At 45.7% G+C, this 19,411-nt stretch overlaps 1 protein-coding gene, 1 long non-coding RNA gene and 1 other non-coding gene across 6 annotated transcripts in view; 2 read left to right on the plus strand and 1 right to left on the minus strand.

Moving 5' to 3' along the window:
* The first annotated feature begins 5,742 nt into the window (after positions 1–5,742).
* The window catches only part of LOC142829569 (uncharacterized), a 68,836-nt gene continuing 55,167 nt past the window's right edge, over positions 5,743–19,411 (plus strand). For 2 of the 3 annotated variants that reach the window (XR_012904092.1, XR_012904091.1), the window contains exons 1-3: positions 6,186–6,576; positions 6,955–7,374; positions 9,418–9,506. This is a non-coding gene — a long non-coding RNA (uncharacterized LOC142829569). Of the gene's footprint in view, positions 6,577–6,954; positions 7,446–9,417; positions 9,507–19,411 lie in introns of those variants that run through there. The other variant, XR_012904090.1, reaches the window with a different exon arrangement.
* LOC142829734 (small nucleolar RNA SNORA24) lies at positions 6,739–6,870 on the plus strand. The gene has a single exon (XR_012904478.1). It is a non-coding gene; the product is annotated as a small nucleolar RNA SNORA24 (small nucleolar RNA).
* PRSS12 (serine protease 12) overlaps positions 13,475–19,411 on the minus strand; it is a 73,809-nt gene continuing 67,872 nt past the window's right edge. For both annotated transcript variants that reach the window (XM_014579665.3, XM_006112611.4), the window contains exon 13: positions 13,475–17,174. In XM_014579665.3, coding sequence (XP_014435151.2) covers positions 16,867–17,174 — 308 coding nt within the window. In that variant the 3' untranslated portion in view covers positions 13,475–16,866. The remainder of the gene's footprint in view (positions 17,175–19,411) is intronic.

The following is a 19,411-nucleotide window of genomic DNA, read 5'->3' on the forward strand; positions in this document are numbered from 1 at the left end:
GGGAAGTTGATCCTGTAAGCTCAATTACCTTGTGTAACTCATTTCTCCCCCACAATGCATTGCCAAAATTTCCCAAAATGCACTGAATGGTGGTAGTTTGCACACTGAGATACCTACTCAAAGTGCACCTGACGAGCATGTGCAGCACTGACACAAGAAACTAAGTATGCAAATGCACAAGCGGACGCGGTATACTAAGTGTGGCATCTTTATGACAACATAACTTGCATCAACCAAAGTTTGTCATATAAGGATGAACATAGGGTAGACTACAAGTATTGAATAGTGATATTTCTGAAAATAAAATACCTTAAATTGTGGACCTGCCAAAAATACCATACATATTTCACATAATGCTAATATAAACCTGAATTGTCTTAATATTACCATCATCTGACTAAATTGTTCTGCCACATCAGTAGAAACTAATAAAGTAGGGATGTAAAAAAAGTATTAAAACAGTAACTGTGTAACTGATCAAAATTCTATTTTGTTACACAGGGAACACTAACGGTTATGAAATGAATTTGAATGTAGATAGGTCTCGCTCTGACTAAAGATATAATTGTCCCTGAATCAAGAAGTGAGGTACGCCTGGCGGATCCCAAATCTCTATCACTGGTGATCTATCGATCTAATTACAGGCAAACACAAGGTTTCGGGCCAAACCATATATTTAAAAGAATTTGGAGATGCAAACAAAGGAACAACTTCAAATACAATCCACCCTATCCCTAAAAAAGAAAGAAGATAGAAAAGACCTTTAGATGAATGGGATATACATTACAATCTCAGGGTCAGAGCTCGCAATCTACAACTCCTTGGCTATTTTGAAGTCTCAGAGGAGGATCTGCGAGGAGATCCCTCGAAGCAGTAGTCCCAGTCTTTTGACGTAGTGCTGTCAAGTGATCCTCAATGGTATGAAGAGTAGCTCTTCTCTGGATACGGTGGTGACTAACCCTTCAGTAAGGTCACCCGGTCCGGAAGAATTGCGGAAAGGTGATAAAGAGTGCAGCTGTTGTTAACTCCAGCTTACTCCCTTCACGCAGGAGATCTCCACACACAGGTAGCACATAAGTTAATCACACAACAGGATCCACATATATCACAATGTCCATAGATGTTAACAAATCCAATAGAACTCAGAACCCAGGAAAAGAAAAGGAGGAGAGTAGGAACCTGAGCCTTCCTCAGACAGGGGCTTTTATTGGCTCTTAGGCAGGAAAAGGGACTTGGTTGCTGGGTGCATTAAATCAGGGTCATGTGCAGCTATTCGGGGGGGGAGGTGCAACCTGGAGGGATGATTGCAGCATCATAGTGCCAAGTGCACAATGTTTTGAGAGGGGTGCACAGACAAGGGCTGTGTGCAATGCTAATTTTTGGCAGGAAGCTGGAAGCTTGTGTTCTATAACTGAAATGTATCCCTCTCACAAAATGGAGGCCATACAAACTCTATTTTACATACCCTATTAACACTGACCAATATACCCAGGATAACAATTTGTTACACAGTTAAACATTTACCCAGCGTTGTAAAGGAAGGGTGCTGGAGGAGTGCTCCAGGGTCTTGATTGCCAGCCCCATGCCTCAGGCAGCATCCTAGCATGCATGGGGCTGACACCTGGAACCCCAGGAGTGGAGCCAGCAGCTGGACCCCTGCATGCACTAGGATGCTTTCCAGTAGGAACGCCCGAGGTGAGGGGCCAGCAGTCATGTGCCAGGAGGCCTGCCAGCAGCAGAGAGCAAGGCACAGGGCTGGAAGCTGGGACCCAATATGCACCAGGATGCCTGCCGGTGGCAGAGCTGGCACAGAGCTGGCAGCCAGGACCCTAGAGTGTTTAACTGTTAACAGAAATTGATCGCTTACCAGTTCACATCCCTAATGTTTCAGCATGTTAATATAGTAGGTTGAAGATCTCATACATTCAGTAGTTTGACATATCCATTAAGAACATTATAACCTTGCTTAGCATTCATCACTGGATTATAGATTTACATGCTTGTAAGCAATAGTGGATGAACTTTCTGGAACCCAACAACTTTCATAAAGGTTTTTTTTTTGTTTGTTCTGTTTTTGTTTGGTTGGTTTTTTGCTGACTATCTAGCAACAGTGCAACAGAGCCATCCAGTGGCTAATGTCTGAGGTTCGTGCTTAGAAAAGAATATCCTTACCACCTTACCATTATCACTTTCTGGACTACAGGCAGTCCCCGGGTTACGTACAAGATAGGGACTGTAAGTTTGTTCTTAAGTTGAATTTGTATGTAAGTCGGAACTGGTACATATTATAGGGGAAACTCTAGCCAAACATTTCTCCAGAGCTCAGTTTTATTCTCGCACACCTCACTTCCCTCAGTCCTTTATTCTCAAGCTGAGGTGTCTGCTGAGAAAAGCCGCTCCACGTCTCCCTGGTCTGCTGGGGGGGGGGGCGCTAGCTTCGCGTATCCCTGGTCTGCTGGGGGGAAGCAGCCAGTGTGGGGTTGCCTCACCCCGTTTGTAAGTAGGGATCCGATGTAAGTCGGATCCATGTAACCCGGGGACTGCCTGTATTTCTAAATCAAAATACAAACTCAGAATTTCAATGAGATCAAAGGTAGAAAACTGTCATCAAACTAGACTCATTCACTGATCTTTTTTTTTTACATTTTCAATCTGCTGTCTCAACAATAGTTGGCCCCTTCACATTATTGATGAAGCAAACTGAGGCCTTAGAGCCAATTCAATGGCATTTCTCTATTGTCCACAATGTAATAACTTTTGAATGTACATCCGAATAATTCCAAGTAGTCAGAGAATGGCCATAAGTCATCAGTGGCCAGAACCCTATTGATTTTGAGGAAAATCAAAAAACAAAGGGGAAATGAAAGACACATGGATTTCCTTGTTTCTGGTTTGAAGAGCTAACAGCTTCAACCACTTTTACAATTGTTTACAAATGAAAGAACGGTTGTTCACAATGATTAACACAATCCAGCATAACAACATTTCAGTCTCATCTTTGATGATTATCCCATAAACTTTTAAAATGCTGACACCCAGAAAGAGAAAGGAAAACAAGATAAATTAAAAATACATCTGTTGGGAAGAAAGGAGAATGGGGAGGTAAGGGGAGAGGGAAGTAGGGTCCCTCACAGAGATACTGGCTTAGGGGAGGAGACAGAGAAACACAGAGCTCCTGGTATGGGAAAGGGCATATAGAACCTTTGACAGGGGGAAGAATGGGAGACCATAACATGGAAGGGAAATGGGTGGAAAGGGGATACACATAGGCTGTGTCTACACTGGACCCCTTTTCCGGAAAAGGGATGCAGATGAGACAAATTGGAATTGCAAATGAAGCGGGGGATTTAAATATCCCCCGCTTCATTTGTATAAACATGGCTGCCGCTTTTTTCCGCCTCAGGGCTTTGCTGGAGAAAAGCGCCAGTCTAGACGGGATCTTTCGGAAAATAAAGCCTTTTCCGAAAGGTCCCTTATTCCTGATTTTAATTGGACTAAGGGATCTTTCGGAAAAGGCTTTATTTTCTGAAAGATCCCGTCTAGACTGGCGCTTTTCTCCGGCAAAGCCCCGAGCTGGAAAAAAGCGGCAGCCATATTTATGCAAATGAAGCGGGGGATATTTAAATCCCCCGCTTCATTTGCAATTCTGACTTGTCTAATCTGCATCCCTTTTCTGGAAAAGGGGTGCAGTGTAGACACAGCCATAGAGTGTGTCTAGACTGCAGAGATTTTATTGGAAAAACTGCAGTTTTTCTGAAAAAACTTCATTTACGTCCACACTGCTATTGCGTTCTTTCGAAAGAATGCAGGGGGTTTTCTGACATTGGTAAACCTCATTCTATGAGGAAGACCGTCTTTTCCGAAAGAGCTCTTTTGGAAAAAGGTGTATGTGGACGCAGAAGAGGGAGTTCTTTCAGAAGAAGAGGAAAAAGCACAGGTGCCCTAGTGGCCACTCCGTCCACAGCAATCACAGCTTAAATGTGAGATAGCATCCATTCAGTGCGGATGCTATCTTTCGACAAAGCAGATCGCTTTTTCGATGCACTGTGGCAGTGTGGCTCTCTTTCAGAACAAGTTTTTTCGGAAGATCTCTTCCGGAAAAGCTTCTTCCAAAAGAAGCTTGCAGTCTAGACATATCCATAGAGCCCTTTGTTACAAGGTTTTACCTTTACCTTGTGCCCTGTTTCTTGCAGACAGAAAACAGAAGACCAGAAGTATGAAGTGCAAGCAATGTGATGTTTATTGGGGTATGGTTCCAAGCAAGCATATTCCAAAGCCCTTCACACCATCTTTAGACACCAATTATCTATTATCTCTGTATGCCAATAGGTTTCCTCTTCCCCTCCCCAACTAAAGTTCTATTCACCAGTAGAGCCTCTTCTTCTAACCCCTAGCTCTGCATGCCAATAAAGCTTTTTTCCGTTCTTTTCCAGCTCTGATGCTGCCGAGCTTTTTCCCTATGTCCCTCTTCCCAGCTCTGAGTCTGATACCAGAGCCTTGCCTCTGTCTTTATGTTCCCTGCCCCACTTCTCCATTCCCCTTTCTACTCTCCCCTCCTTCTTAGTAGGCCTATGCACACATGTAGTCCCACCCCCTTACAATTTATGGTCATGTTCCATTTGAAGGACTGTGAGTCGGGTCATTATTCCACCCTTTTCATAATCCATAGAAGGGGTAAGCTGTGCTCTGGCCAAGGCCAAGTTTTATTTGGTTTCTTATGCCCTCCCCTCATTCCTTTTATTTGCCCGTCCTAATTGGTTGCTTGACCTTGGTTTCAGAAGAGAAGCCAGGCAGCTTGAATATTACCCTCCCACCATAAGCTGTAACACTTCAGTTCCAATTTTAACTATGCCCGTTATATTAATAAACCCATGTGGCCAGGCAGAAGCAGCCTAGTGTCCTTGTTCCCTGCCCACATATCAGCAAGGGACAATCTCGGGCCAATAAGCAGGCTTATAGACCAGCGGTCCCCAATGTTTTGGGACTGCCGGGGGCATGGGGGCAGGGCCGCTCACGCGCCGCGCATACGGGGGCGAGGCCACTCACGGACCACGGACCACGGGCCTGGGGGCGGGGCCGAGCATGCGCCACACATCCGGGGCCGGCACCGGCATGTGCTGTGACAGCAGGCAGGGGCCGCCCAGGTGCCGCGCGCCAGGAGCCAGCACCGGCATGTGCCGTGACCCCGGGCAGGGGCTGCCCAGGCGCTGTGCGCCCTGGGGCCGGCTCCGCCATGTGCTGCTCACCCGGAGCCAGGGCCGGCACCGGCATGTGCTGCGACCCTGGACAGGGGTAGCCCAGGCACCACATGCACGGGGCCGACACTGGCATGCGCCGCGACCCCGGTGCTGGGGCTGCCCATGCGCCCGGGGCTGGCACCTGCCGCACGCCCGGGGGTGGGACCAGCCCAGATTGCTCCGCGGGCGCACATAAATGGCCCAACGGCACCATGGCGCCCGCGGGCACCGCATTGGGGACCACTGCTATAGACGAACATATTTGGAGAGAACAGAGGACCAGCACACTGCAGTAATAGGTGGCACAAGGAATTCCTTGCCATGGGCAAGCGGGGGACCCTGATGAGAGGGGAACACAGAGGCATGGGGGAGAATGGAGAATGTGCACAGGTATGAGGAAATGGGGGACTTCTGGGGCAATCAGAACCACTGGCAAATGGGGACCACGCTATGCAGGGAAAGCAGGGCATGAAGAAGTGAGGGTCAATGGGGGACACAGCGCCCAGGGCATGACAGAAGGGGCCCACAGGGGATGGGTGCCTGGCAGTTACACAGGGAGCATCGGAAGGGAGGAATGCAAGGAGCTGGGCCCCCAGGCCTGTGCCCCACACAAGCCTCTGGGAGCAATGTCAGCGCCCTACGATCCACACGCATAAGAGCAATCCTGGGGCTGCTGCAGCCTGCAGCCGGCGGTGGCGCGTGAGGAACCACAGGGCAGCCCAGGGACGTTCAGGAGCAGAGCCGAGCTGTCACCACGTAGCGCGTGGACACGGGGCAACGCGCACGCGCTGCAATTCGGGTGCAGCAGGCTGTCTAACCATCAAGCTCCTCCCCTCCTATCGTCGCTCGCGGCTACCTCGCGCCACTCAGGCAGGGCAGGAGAGGCCGCACCTGCGCAGTCGCGGCAGGAGCGGTTAGGGCGGCAGCTCCTGCTCCAGTGGGAGGGCCGCATGCGTCACTCACGCCGGAAGTACCGCCTTCCCGGAAAGGGCGGAGAGAGGGTCTTGCGGGGAGCCGCGTGGCGGCCGTTGGGCTTGTTCCGAGCTGCGGCTGTTGGTGTTTGGCGCGGAAGAGGGTCTCCCGGCTGCGACCCTGCGTTCGCTCGGCGCGCGCGCTGCCCTTCCCCCTGTCTGCCGGGCCGGGGCCTGTCTTTCCGGCCGGCGCGCGGCTGTTGCCCTCCGCGCGGCCCCAGGAAGAACATGGCGGGCGGGGAGAGGAGGTGGCGGGCGCTGAGGGGGCCGCCGCCTTTCTGGTAACGTGGCTCATTGTGTCCTTGCAGGTGCGTGGGGGCCGGAGCCCAGGGAGCCGCCGCCGCCGCCAGTGGGGGCCGATGCAGCAGGTAGGAGCCGTGGCGCGGGAGGAGGGCGGTGCGGCGCTTTGGGGCCTGCGCCATCCACTCCTCTTCCCCGAGAGGTCGGGAGCGGGTCGGGCCCCGCGGCCCACGCGCCGCTAGCGGCAGGCACCTAACGCAGGCCCTTGGCCTGGGGCTGTCTCGGTGTCGCTCCATGCATCCGTGGGACCTGCCTGCTGTGGCAGCCTCCCTTCCTAGACATGGAAGAGCAGCGTCTTGCTTTTTGGCATAGCTTTCACCATCTCATGGGGATCAGTTAGTTGACTGGAGCAAGCAACACGTGGCTGGCCTGCCCCGCCGGCAGTAACGCGCCTGGTCCGCAGAACCCAGCGATCCTCACGCGCTTCTTTCTCTGCCCTCTTCCAGGCACCCGAGAGGCCCGAGACTCAGAGCCACCATCCGTTCCCAAGTAAGTGTCGTTTTAAATCTGGGCCGGGGGTAATTATTTTTTAAAACGAACTACTTGTTCTGCCGTAAAGACTGAAAGTGGTTCGTTCTGTGTTGTGGTTGGTATTAACAAAACATCTAAGTTAGAATTAACTTTCCTACCCTGGGATGTTTTGGAAGACAAGTTCAAGTATAGTCTGCAACAAAAATCCAGATTAGGATAAAATAAATAATTTGGGGCATAAGTCGATAAAAACTGGGGAAACTAAAAGCTATATAGGAATTGATAAAAGCAATTAATGTTAGTTCCTTACTAAAATAAATAATCCTGTTCATATTTTAGTAATTTCTTATCATTTCAGTGGGGGCCTAATAGAACCTACATATGCTGCTTTTTTGGTATGTGTATTTCAACTTGTTGGATGTTTTCTGTGTGTTACAAATAAACGTTTATTTGATTTAAAAACCTATTGCTTTGTTTCAGACTGGTTAATATGGGTAACTTCAAACTTGGGACACTTTTTAGAATATGTACCCACATTTTTGTTGCTTCACAACTACTTTTAGTACTTGAAAGTGGTTGACATCACAAAATGCCCAACTAAATCCAGTAGTGCAAAAACTACATACAGTTACAAAAGTTGTATGGTGAACAAACTTTCTAGTCTCACCAGCAAGGTAATTATATTTATCTAATTTGATTTTAAGCTTTGAAACTGCCACAGGATGTAATGCTTCTTACTCTTGTTTTAGTATTTGTTGTTGAAATTGTGTGCACTCTGTTACTACAAACTCTATTCTTTTCATGACAAACATTCCTAAGTTGTATTGACTTTGAAGAAGGCAGAGCAAACACCGCAGCCAGACTTCTAGAAACTTGAAATAAAATAGATAGTTGCTGGATTAGTCATGCCAGTTGTTTCTATGCAGCCGTGTGGCTGACAAAGGCAGCGTGTACCGCAGCTTCTAAGAGGGTGAGCACAGAACAATGAAAATACATTCTTAAAGCTATTTCATAGTCTTCATGAACCAGGTGGCATCTCGAGTTTTTTTTTTTTTTTTTTTTTTAAGGGCCCATCCAAATTTTCTCTACTCACATTCAATCCAGATTTTAGTATTGGACAGGCTTTTTAACACTTGCTCATGATGCCGGCTGGTGGTAGCTTTTCTTGGGTTATGATGTTGCACCGCTTTCCAAAGCAAGTACTACAGATTTTCACTACTGCCTCTTTCCAACCATCCATTAAAACAAAAAGCCATTAAAAACCCTTTTAGCATCCAAAATTACTAGCACAAAAGCAAAGTTGTTTCTAAAAGCACCTGCTTCTGCTGCTATCCTTTTCCTTGTTTTACTTCCTCCTGTTTAAATACGTATATTCAGAACATGAAATTAACCGTTTCTGTGGTTTTTTCACTTACAAAAAATTGTATTTCTAAAAAGTATGATTTACACAACATTCAAATTCTTGTTGCAATGATTCCTCTGACTTTTAATCCAAATATTAAACAGATAACTTGAGTTCTTGTGCTATACTTACATTAATGTGGAAAAACTAGAAATGAAACTGCCATTCTTCAGAACAGCCACAATTCTTACCTCAGAAATGAATGGTCCTTGCTAACTCGAGAGGGAGAACTTCAGCTATTTAAAATACTACATTCACAAAAATACTAGACTGTTTGAATAAAATACACTTATTACACAACTTTTAGGACATTCTTATTGTAAGCATCATACTTCACTTTTTAGAGCTACTTCCACTAAGATCATGTCTGTGGAAGTTGTCAGCCGACGGTCGTGTGTGTGAGAGAGAGAGATACAGCCAACTCTGATGGGTGCCCCAAGGGTGTGCAGGGTCAGCTTATTTCATCAGTGTCTCTAGCTGCTAGGACCGGAGTCCCTTCGCAGAGGGCAGCCTGCTGGACCTATAAGAGGCAGCAAAGAGGGAGGGGGAGCCAGAGCATGTCAGAAGCTAGCGTAAAAGCCGGCTCCCCACGAGTACCATGTCCACCTGAGCAGCTCCCACCCCCGTGCTGCTGTATCTGAGAGAGCAATGGTGGGCAAAAGCATCTCAGCGGGCTGGATCTGGCCTGTGAGGCAAGTCCTGCCCCTGCCCCCTAACTGGCATGTGCCCTGAGGGGGAAGAACTCAGCCCCGTCCCTCCTCCTCTCAGCCTCTGGACAGGAGGCAGCGCTGGAGCTGAGGCTCCTCATCAGGGCCAGCCCTGGAGGTGCTGCTACTGTGGCCAGTCGGCTAGGGCCAGCCCAGGAGGCTGAAAGCGCTACTGCTATGGCACTTCTGGGGCCAGCTTCTGGGATGACCTGTGGCACTTCTGGGACTGATCACGTGACTGCAGCAGCGGTGCCTACAGCCTTCGGGGCAGCGCCTCAGGGCCAGCCCCTGGACTGCATGGCCACGGCAGCCGTATCTCATTTATCTAGGACTGCGTGGCCATAGCAGCAAGGCCTCCCTCCGGGGTGGCTGGGACTGCATGGGATGCAGCTGTTGCTACAAGGGGACACGACGCGAGGTAAGGTTCCCCTTCATGCCCAGACCCACCCCATCCTAATCCCGTCACTTCTCCCCCGTTCCTCCTTCCCACCCACCCCCCATGACCCAGCACCCTCATCTTACTCTGACACCCTCCCTTGTTCTTGCACCCTCTCTCCTGGCCCCACACTGCACCCTCACTTGTTCCTGCTCCTTCCACCTAGTCAGACACCATACTCCCAGCCTGCTTCTGCACCCTAGCTCCCTCCCAGTCCTGTACCCCATCCCTATCCTACTTGCTGGGAGCCCTGTCTCATGCACTTTACCCCTCATTTTTGTCCTTGTCCCAAAGTCTAAGGAGGTCCATAAAATCCACTAACTCTAGAACCCCCTAAAAATAAATCTGGTCTATGGGAAGCCCTGAACCTCAGTTTTCCCCTTCCTTTTCCCTCACCCCATGAGTCTGGGGCACCAGAGGAGTGAGGTGTCTCAGTTGGGGCCACATCAATGAACGTTGGAGGTTTTGGAGTTTTTTTGCTTCTCACTTGCGTGGCCCCCAACTAATTCTTTTGTGGGTCTTTTGTGCTGACCCAAAAAGGATTCCCCACCACTGACATAAAGAAAACATTGAAACCTTTTGTGTTGGACATAATATTTTACTTTATTTAAAATGAAGTTCAATAAACTTACTAACATGAGAAAGATTAAGCGTTTTAACTGTTTCATAATTTAAATTAAACTGTTCTTTTAACTAGCAGCTGCTGGTTCAGAAAATGTCACCATACCCAGCAGGGTAGTTCTCAACCCTGCCCTTTCTGCCGAAGCCCTGCCCCTTCCAGGTCGGCCCACTCCCATTTCCGAAATTTGTGAAGTGGCCCCCCCATCCAAAATTATTGCCCACCCCTGTGATAGAGGCAGGAGGGTGAAAGGGGTAGGCTGGAGCTGATACGCAAAGCTGGCTTAAAAGCCAGTTCCCTCCAGTACCAGCTCTGCGGTGCTGCACTTCTCCCTGGAGCAGTGGTCTCCAACACAGTGACATTTATGTGCATCTGCAGAGTGACCATTGTCGGCTTAAGCCATTCTTGCACCCGGGGTGCGCGGCCAGGACTGGCTTGAGCCATTCATGCGCCCCAGGCAGGGGGTGCGTGACGCATGCACGACTGTGCCCCCGGGCACACGGACCTGCCCCCCTGGTGCGCTGCGCACTTTACAGCTGCCATCAGGCGCCCCCCATAGGTTGGTGCCCCGGGCAGCTGCCTGGCTACTCCCATCCCCCCCCTTAATCTGGCCCTGCATGTGAGTCCCTGCCCCCAGAAGCCCGGCAGCCCCAGAAAGTTGGGGACCACTGCCCTAGAGGCAGCAGCGCGGGGAGAGGGTGGAAGCGGCTGTCACAACCTCTTCGTGGCAGGTCCAAGCTCTCTACAGAGCAGCTTTTGTGGGGAGCTTGGATCCTTCACTGGCAGGGGTTGCTGCCACTCCACACTGCTTCCTCTGTAGCAGAGGCAGCAGTGGGGGGCAGCAGGCAACCGGTCTGCAAGGGGAACTGGTTTTTAAACAGGCTCCCCCTGCGGACCGGCTGCGCCTGTCACCCAAGCTACTGCCTCTGCAATGGAGGAAGCAGCACTGGCTAGCGGGGGGGCTGGCTTGGAGCAGGCTGACCGCTGGCCGTGCCCTGGGGACTATTAAATAGTTGGGTAATCACTAAGTTTTCATGCGGTTGCATGACTATTCAGTTACATGATATCTAATATCTCTAATGGAAAGCTTGGTTCAACAGCTAGAACGGTACTGAAATGTTTTTCTGTAGTTGCTTTAGGTCATCTGACTTCTGTTTTTTTTTTTTAAAGCTTTGCCAAAGACATTTCAAATATGATCTATAAAGTAGCACATCTGCCATGAGTGCTAAGGCCTTCTTCAGTTATTCCTCCTCACTTCTTGTTTGACCAATGCATTAACTCATGAAGAAAATGGGGTTTAAACATTAGGGTTGATTACTGTTAATTTGCTACTTCTGGTTTTGCATGTAGCAGAAGGGCATTTATGTTTGGATTCCTAGTCATCAGTCTTTCACAGTGACACTTTAAAAAATAGCTTGATGAGGTAGAATGCAAGTTACTTTGCTATCCAACATTAGTGTTCTAAGCAAATCCTTTCAAGTATTCTTCCAAATGGGAATAAATGTTCTTAAGCAGAGCAAGTGATAATAGTGTTAAAATATATGCAGTTTTTTGTCTAATAGCACAATCTCAGTTTCAGTTTGTCATGTCCTTCCGTCCCGTTTCCCCCCCCCCCCATCCAAATACAAGGAGAAAACATTACCCATAATATTGGCTCAAACGTTACACAAAATATTGGCTCCTTCAATGCTGACCACCTGAAGAGAAAAGTAGCAATTCATGGTGTGTTGAGTGTTCATTTTTTGCTTCTCCAAGTGAAAAAAAACTGAACAAGTTGGTGTAAACAAGAAATTAGGAAGTATTTCTGCATTGGGGGGGTGCTACTATCAAGGAGAGAATGCAAGATGCCTTCTGATGTCAATTACCAACTGCAGCTGCTCTGGGAGAAATTTAGGAAGTGCTATAGGGACAAATCCTTGAGCAGTACTACAAAAAGCAGGACAGATGACGGCTGGCCAACTAGGTATCACATCCTGTATAAGGATGTGAATGATTTACTGGTAAGCATCACCCTTATAGAATGATGCTTACCAGTTATGGTTAACCAATGGGGACTGAAGCAGGGCCCCTCACCCATCTAAGCATTTAAACATAACTGTTAATTGGTTAACTCAATGGGATTTTGCATCCCTAATCCTGTGAAGGGAAGCAGGCAGCCTCATGAGAAGAGTGCAAAGGAAGTGAAATAGGGCTAAGACAGCATCTGCAGAGAACCTGCAGCAAAACTTTGGGAGAAAATAGACCTACAATGGAGGGATGCTATTTCTAGGCAATTCTCCAGGCTAGAGCAGCCTCCTGCGTGTGTCAGGCGGGGGGCTGTGCCAGCTCCTGCTCATTAACTATAACATCCTTGATTCTCAACTGTGACATTTTACAAAACATTGGAACTCTTGTATCTGTCAGAACGTTGGCCAGTAAACATTTAGTAGTAGTACTTGAGCTAGGAAGTCTTTATAAAATGGTTGAATGACTTAAATTCCCAATAGGTCCATGAGGTTGAATGATTACATGTTGTAGTGCAACCAGCTGCAGGCTTCAGTATCAGGTATTAGTATTCCAAAATGCAAATACTGAGTTAGAAAGCAGGTATTTACTCCCTCCAAAGTACATCAATGTTCTTCACAAAGAGCAAGAAACTTTAATTTTATTTCCTGCTCCAATCTCTACATATTTTTCTTTCCCTGAGTTCAGTTATTTGGAACAGCCCCCTATTTATAAACATTACACACCTCAGCATATCTTTCAGACCAGACCTACAGCAATGCCAATGTATCCTATGGATTTGCCATCACCCTCTAGTTTATATTACTTTGTAATTTGATGGAAACTAGGATACACGTCCCTCTGGAATTTGCCGCTGTAATCTCATCCTCTATCATAAAAATGCCCCAAGTATTCTCTGTGGCTTCCACCAGTGATGCATTATGGCTATGAAATGGAGTAATAGAGACAATATTTTAACTCAGATTCAAAAACTTTTAGAACAAAAGTATGCAAAACAGTGGAGATTGTATTATAATTCATAATCTGCATTGGCAGAGGTGTTTTTCAGGTTTGTATTTCTAAAGTTATCAGTATGGCAAAAATTGTTTAACTGGTTCATTTTAGATACCAGAAAGTTTCCATTCAGTGATGATTTTTACAGGAAAACTTGTCTGGATGTGAAAAGTTTTGAGGAAGCTTTGAAAATATTTATGATGGAACAGAATTTATTGTTAGCTTTTTTCCTTTCCCTTTCAGTAGATTCATTTTCATTATTTTAAAGATGTAAATATAAGCAATGAATAAGTTTAAATTTAATCAGCTGATTCACATAATAGTAGACTTCCCAAATGTTGAACTCAATATATTTATTAACATTTCTAACAGTGTTTTATGTTATCCCAATAGTGCAAAATTACAGAAAGCTGTACAAATACTGTATAAAAGCACGCGATTATACTAATATAGCACCAATTCAACAAGATGTTTAAGTTGTGAATGACCCTTTGAATTAATTCATTCACATCTTGATATAAATTGAGGGCCAATTCTGAAAGAATTAAATCAGTGTGGATCTAGAATATTGCGACAAAACTTCTGCATGCTAACAAAGTTGTGTACCTGAATAACAGTAACATAATTGAACATGTACATGGACACGTAACATTCAGTCATACATCTAGCATGCATTAGTCCAAGCATTCCATTTTGTGCACAGAAGGCCACAACACATTATCACAACTGGAATTTCCAGAGACGGAAAACACTTACAATTAAATAGTTACTGGTTACAATTGTGTACAATCACACTTGGTAAATATGATGACACAGAATTGCCATATCTCTCTCACTTGAATGTTGCTTGGCCCAGATAAGTTTCATTGCATCTTTTCAAAAGTGATAGTATGTGAAAGAGGTCATGAGCAAAAAAATACTTGTTTATAACTACTTAGAACTGACTTTTAATAAGCACTCTGTGCATCCTAGAAATAGCACAATTGTTGTACTTCAGTTTATCGTATAATAATGAGACACTAGTGTAACAGTAATTAGTGACTACCTCTTGTGGACTAAATTAATTTTTCATCCTTAATAGTTGTGTTGCCACACCAATAAGGGTTGCTTTTTTCAATGTGAAAGATTCTTTGTAGTGTTTAATCACTGGTTTTTATGATCGTGAGAATAGTATTTACTAGAGAATTAGCAGAAGAAACAGATGTGAATGAATAATTTTTTTGGGTTGACATCTGAAAACTGGCCATTTTGTTAGTTCTTTCAAATAAGATTTTTTGTGTAAAATAAGTCCTGTGGCATTGGGCTCCAATTTTTTCTCTTATCATACATTTAATTTGAACAAGCTAATTAGGAATTGGATAAAATATCTGCAAGGAAATATGTTGAGTATATTGGTACTATCTAGCTCTGTGTGTCCAACCAGCTCTGAAGCAGTCGTCACTATAGTGGCTACTGCTATAGCGAACTAGCCACACTCAACTGGCCAAATAGCCACAAGTGGCTAGCCCAGGGGTGGGCAAAAGGGCCTCCGCGGGCCAGATTCAGCCCTCCATGTGAATTGATCCTGCCCACAGAGGCCCTGCCACTCGCCCTGCCCCCAGACCACATGAAGTCTTCTCCCACCCTGCAAGAGGCTTAGCACTTAGTCACCTGCCAGCTGCTGCTCAGCTGGCGGTTGACTCTAAGCACGGAGCTCCCTTGCAGGGCGAAGGCAGAATGCGAGAGACTTCACGTGCTCCCCTCCCCAGGCCCTGATTGACCTGCAGGTAGCAAGGGGGAGCACGCAAAAAGTCTTCTCCCACCACCAGGATCATGGATACCTAGAGGGAAGTGCCAGCTATTCAGAACTCACACTGGTCCAACTGCTGCTTCTGTCCCTTTGAAATATACAAGACCCACCTGTGGCACTTGTAGATTTCAAAGGAATAGGCCCAGAGGGGAACCCAGGCAGTGGGTACTTCTTCCTCCCCACTGCTGCATCTCTCCCTTTGAAATATACAAGAGCTGCAGGTGGCCCTTGTGAATTTCAAAGGGAGAGAGGAGATGGGATAGCGAGCACCCACTCGCCCATCAACAAATTGATGGGGATTCCATTGACTACTCGGTTAGCTGATTAATGGAAATTTAACATCCCTAGTTCCCATACCTGAATCCAGATTCTGTTATGTCCCAAACATAGCTTTTGATGTGGAAATGCTGATGTTAATGGCAGGAGAAATTGGTTTTGTCATGTGCTAGCCATTTAACATTTTTGTTTAGGCTCTGGGTAATGGTGTCAAGTCTGTAAATAAATTCCAGTTCTGCACTCGCTCTGTAATTGGTTAGTCAAATTCCTTTGTAGAAGAATAGCTACTTTTAAAATCCATAATTGAGTGACCAGGCAGGTTAAAATGTTCCCCTAAAGGTTTGTAATTCTCTCCAAAAATAGTATGTGCGTGTGCCTTGTTTTTTGAAGCATTTATGAAGAACTTTTGTATATCTGAAAATCAAACATGCCTCTGCCCTCGTTCATTTTTTTTAATATGGCATATGTGAGTATATGGGGCATTTTATTGGCAAGAATTTTAATACCCCGCTGCACTGTCTAGTTGTACAGTAGTCTTCCGATAATCTGGCACCTTTGGGACCCAGGGGGTGCCGGATTATCGGATATGCCAAAGTATCAGGAGGTACTCCGGCAGGGGGGCTGTGACGGATCTGGGGGGAGAGGAGGGCGAGTCGGCGGGGAACCGCGTGGCGTGGGGCGAACCCTCCGTCGTTTTGCAGAGAGGCGGAGGAAGCCTTACGCAGCTGTCAGCGACAGGCCAGCTGGGGCTGCAAGTGGCAGCGGCAACTTGGGGAAGCGGCGGGGCAGAGCGGCTGGGATGCTGCCTGGTTGATCTTGCAGCGCCGCCCCTCATCCCCCTCCTCAGCACCCTGCAGCACCCCAGCTGCTCTGCTCCGCAGCTTCCCTAAGTCCGCCGCTCGTCAGTTTCAGCAGCCGTGGACTTGGGGAAGCAGCACGGAGCAGAGCAGCTGGGGTGCTGCCGGGCACTGAGCAGGGAAGTGAGGGGCGGCAGCGCGGGACCAACGCGGCAGCACCCCAACTGCTCTGCTCCAAGCTGCTTCCCCAAGTCTGCCGCTGGTCAGTTTCAGCAGCGGCGGACTTGGGGAAGTGGCACGGAGCAGCTCCAATTGTCCAGCTGGCCGGAGCACTTCCAGGTTCCAGTTGGTGCCGGACTATCGGGAGTGCCGGACCACTGGATGCTAGACAATTGGAGTTTTACTGTACTTGGACATTGTGCAAGGTGGGAAAGGCGGGAATGCTAGCTTGTGAGGACATATGTTTCGCAGTATTAGGTTTTTATTAGCATGTGTAACAGTCAGTCTGCTCTACTGAAGTGTGCAGAATTGTTACCAAGAATGTTCCAGAGACAAATGTGCTTTGCTTATACCTGAAATGTACTTGAGAGAATAGGACTATGCCTTTTTTAAGATTAAAGGAGTTAAGTGGAACACTTTTGCTCAACATGAAAGAAATTACACATTAATCTATAACTACAAAAGTAGTGTGAATATAAATCTTTGACTCAACAAAAATTTTTAAAAAAATGTAAAACAGAAGAACATGTGCATTTTCTACCCATTGTGGGTCCCAGCTGTGCATAGGCTGTGGTGTTCAAGCTGCCATATCTGACTCAAACAGACTTCCTTTTATTAATGCTTACTGTTTCTGAGTCAGGATGATCACAGTTTGGTCACGCTTTTTATCCACGGTACAAAGGATGAGACTTTGGTGTAGACTCCTGGCGAGTCTTTGATGCCACAACCATAACCCCAGGAAGTCACCCCATACACAACCCAGTTTTCGCCTGGACGTTCACACATAAGTGGTCCACCACTGTCTCCCTGACAACTGTCCACATGTTTCTGTTCCTGGAGGTTCCCAGCACAGAGCATTCTCCCTGTGAATCTTCTCCTATAACGCTCTTCACACAGTTTCTTAGGAAGTAGGGGGATGGCAGCTTGTTGTAATGTTCTTGAATAGGCCCTTCCTGTAAAGAAAGACCAAAATAACTTGATACATGATTAGATAGGTATGATTTATCTGTATTTATTAAACATTACTATAGTGTTCCAGCAATGAGTAAAAAAGATGAAAATACATCTTTTCCTTTGAAAAGACAGTAAATTGTAAGCAAGACAATAGATTTAGCAGCATTAGATAATTGATTCTACAGAAATATAGCCTGTAACACTTAAATGTAATGGAAAAAACTGTTTTTAGATGGTTTGAGTGAGCTATTGGCAGAAGAGATCTTCACATTTAGAACACTATTCAAAACCAGCCTACTTGGTAATTATCAGAAGTCTTTAGCATTTAGCAAGCTGCTTGTGTTTATATCAAATGAGTTTCAGCTTTCCATGCTGGTTCTTAGTAAACTATCTATAAAGCTGCTCTTACAAAAAATTACTATCCCTATGTAATACTCTCCCTGGGGACATGCAATTGATGTAACTGTACTCTATTTTCCCAAAAAATGATCCTCGCGATTAGAATTGAAAAAACTTAAACAACAAATAGTTTGGTAGCACTATAAAGACTAACAAAACACTGTAACAAGAAAAAAAGTGCTACCAGACAATTTGTTTAATTTTTTCCTGTTAAGTTAACTCGGCTACCCCTGTGAAGGATTAGAATTGACAGTGTAAAGAAGTTAGCACTGCCTCCTCAGTGTTCCCTCAGATTTTCCATCCATGAGTGGAGCGAGTTTTGTCTTGTACACCAATATTGAGGTCATATGTGCTTGTTTGGATGTGCGCCACCATAGCCCCCAAGTTATTAATAAATATCTTTTAAAATGTTATAGAAGAATAACAGAACAAGGGATAATTAACAAAGTGCATGACTTTAAATGTTTTTTATATGGAGTCAAAGAAAAAAATTAATATTGCAAAATTTTCAGTAGCTAACTTGATGTGTTTATAGCCGTCTCCCAGCCCCTCCCCCAGCTGGACTAGATGATCTCTTATGTAAAATTTGCATGGTCCCTGTGCGGAGGTGACGAAGTTATTTAAAAGATACTGGGTATCTAAACTTTCCTCCATTAACATACACATTTAAATTCTGTCTCTTCGGGATTGCCTTGTAAACTATATGTTTGCAGACTCCATTCACATAAGCTAATCTTAGTTTATATGAACATTAGGAATCTTTGTTCATAATAATTCCTAAAATGTATCTAATTTCCTTTTAACAGCTATTCCATAGCGTTAGATTGTGCTTTATATGTATTTTGATATGATAGGAGGAACAAGTTGAGCATACTTTCCTAGCTGAAAATCTAAGGGGCAGAAAGGGGGAGAATTACAAATGAAGACTATCATAAGGTGTCTGAAAGCTACTTTAGTCTGGGCAGGTACTCGGTGATACCAAGGCTGACTTCTATTATTGTTATATTGTGCCACACTAAAACAACTATACTACACCAAACAAAAGAACAGACAAATTAAATACAAAAACAGTTGTCTTTACAGAAAATCTGCTTACAGACAAAAACAATAACGAGGTAGTTAAGGAAGAATTAAAGTCATACCTTTGTGCAAATCAATTTACTAGAAAGTTTTTGAACATAGAACAGAACAAAATCAGTAAAATGTTATTAGAGACAAGTATCCTAGTTTTTGTTGCCCTGACTTTTTTTCCAGAAGATTCTACTTATGGAATGGTTGCTGGAGTGACGCTAGGGGTCCAAGGATGAGAGAAGTTTGATTTTTCTATTAAAAATAGAAAAAAACCAACATAAAAAAGGCTAAAACAAAGCCAATATAAAAGAGAAGTCTGAACTAAAGGCAATGTGGCATAAGTTTTGATTTTCCTCAAATTGTAATTGTTGCTGTAGGTTTCCTTATGAGTTTGGTGTGAGCAGCCATAGTTGACTGTTTACTTCTTTTCTACTCCCACTCCAGATCAGCATGAATCTGAGCAAGCTCTGGGCCACTGCAACCCTCCACCCTATACCTGATCATTCTTCCTGTCCATTCAAAACCACTCTATACATCTCCCAAATCATCATTATCGCCTTGATTTCCCTGTGCCTTTGCAGCTCAATCCTATGTTCCCCAATTGTTCTCTGACCCAGTCACAATATGTACCCTACTCTTCACTGTGGCCCTGGCTCTAGCCAAAACACACACAGCTGGCTAGAGATGAAAGAAGTATCCAGAAACAAAAACCGTCTCAAATTAACACTGATTTCCATCTTCTTTTTACTAAGCTTATTGTACCAAA

This window comes from Pelodiscus sinensis, chromosome 5 (genome assembly GCF_049634645.1).
Source record: "Pelodiscus sinensis isolate JC-2024 chromosome 5, ASM4963464v1, whole genome shotgun sequence".
Classification (NCBI taxonomy): Eukaryota; Metazoa; Chordata; order Testudines; family Trionychidae; genus Pelodiscus; species Pelodiscus sinensis.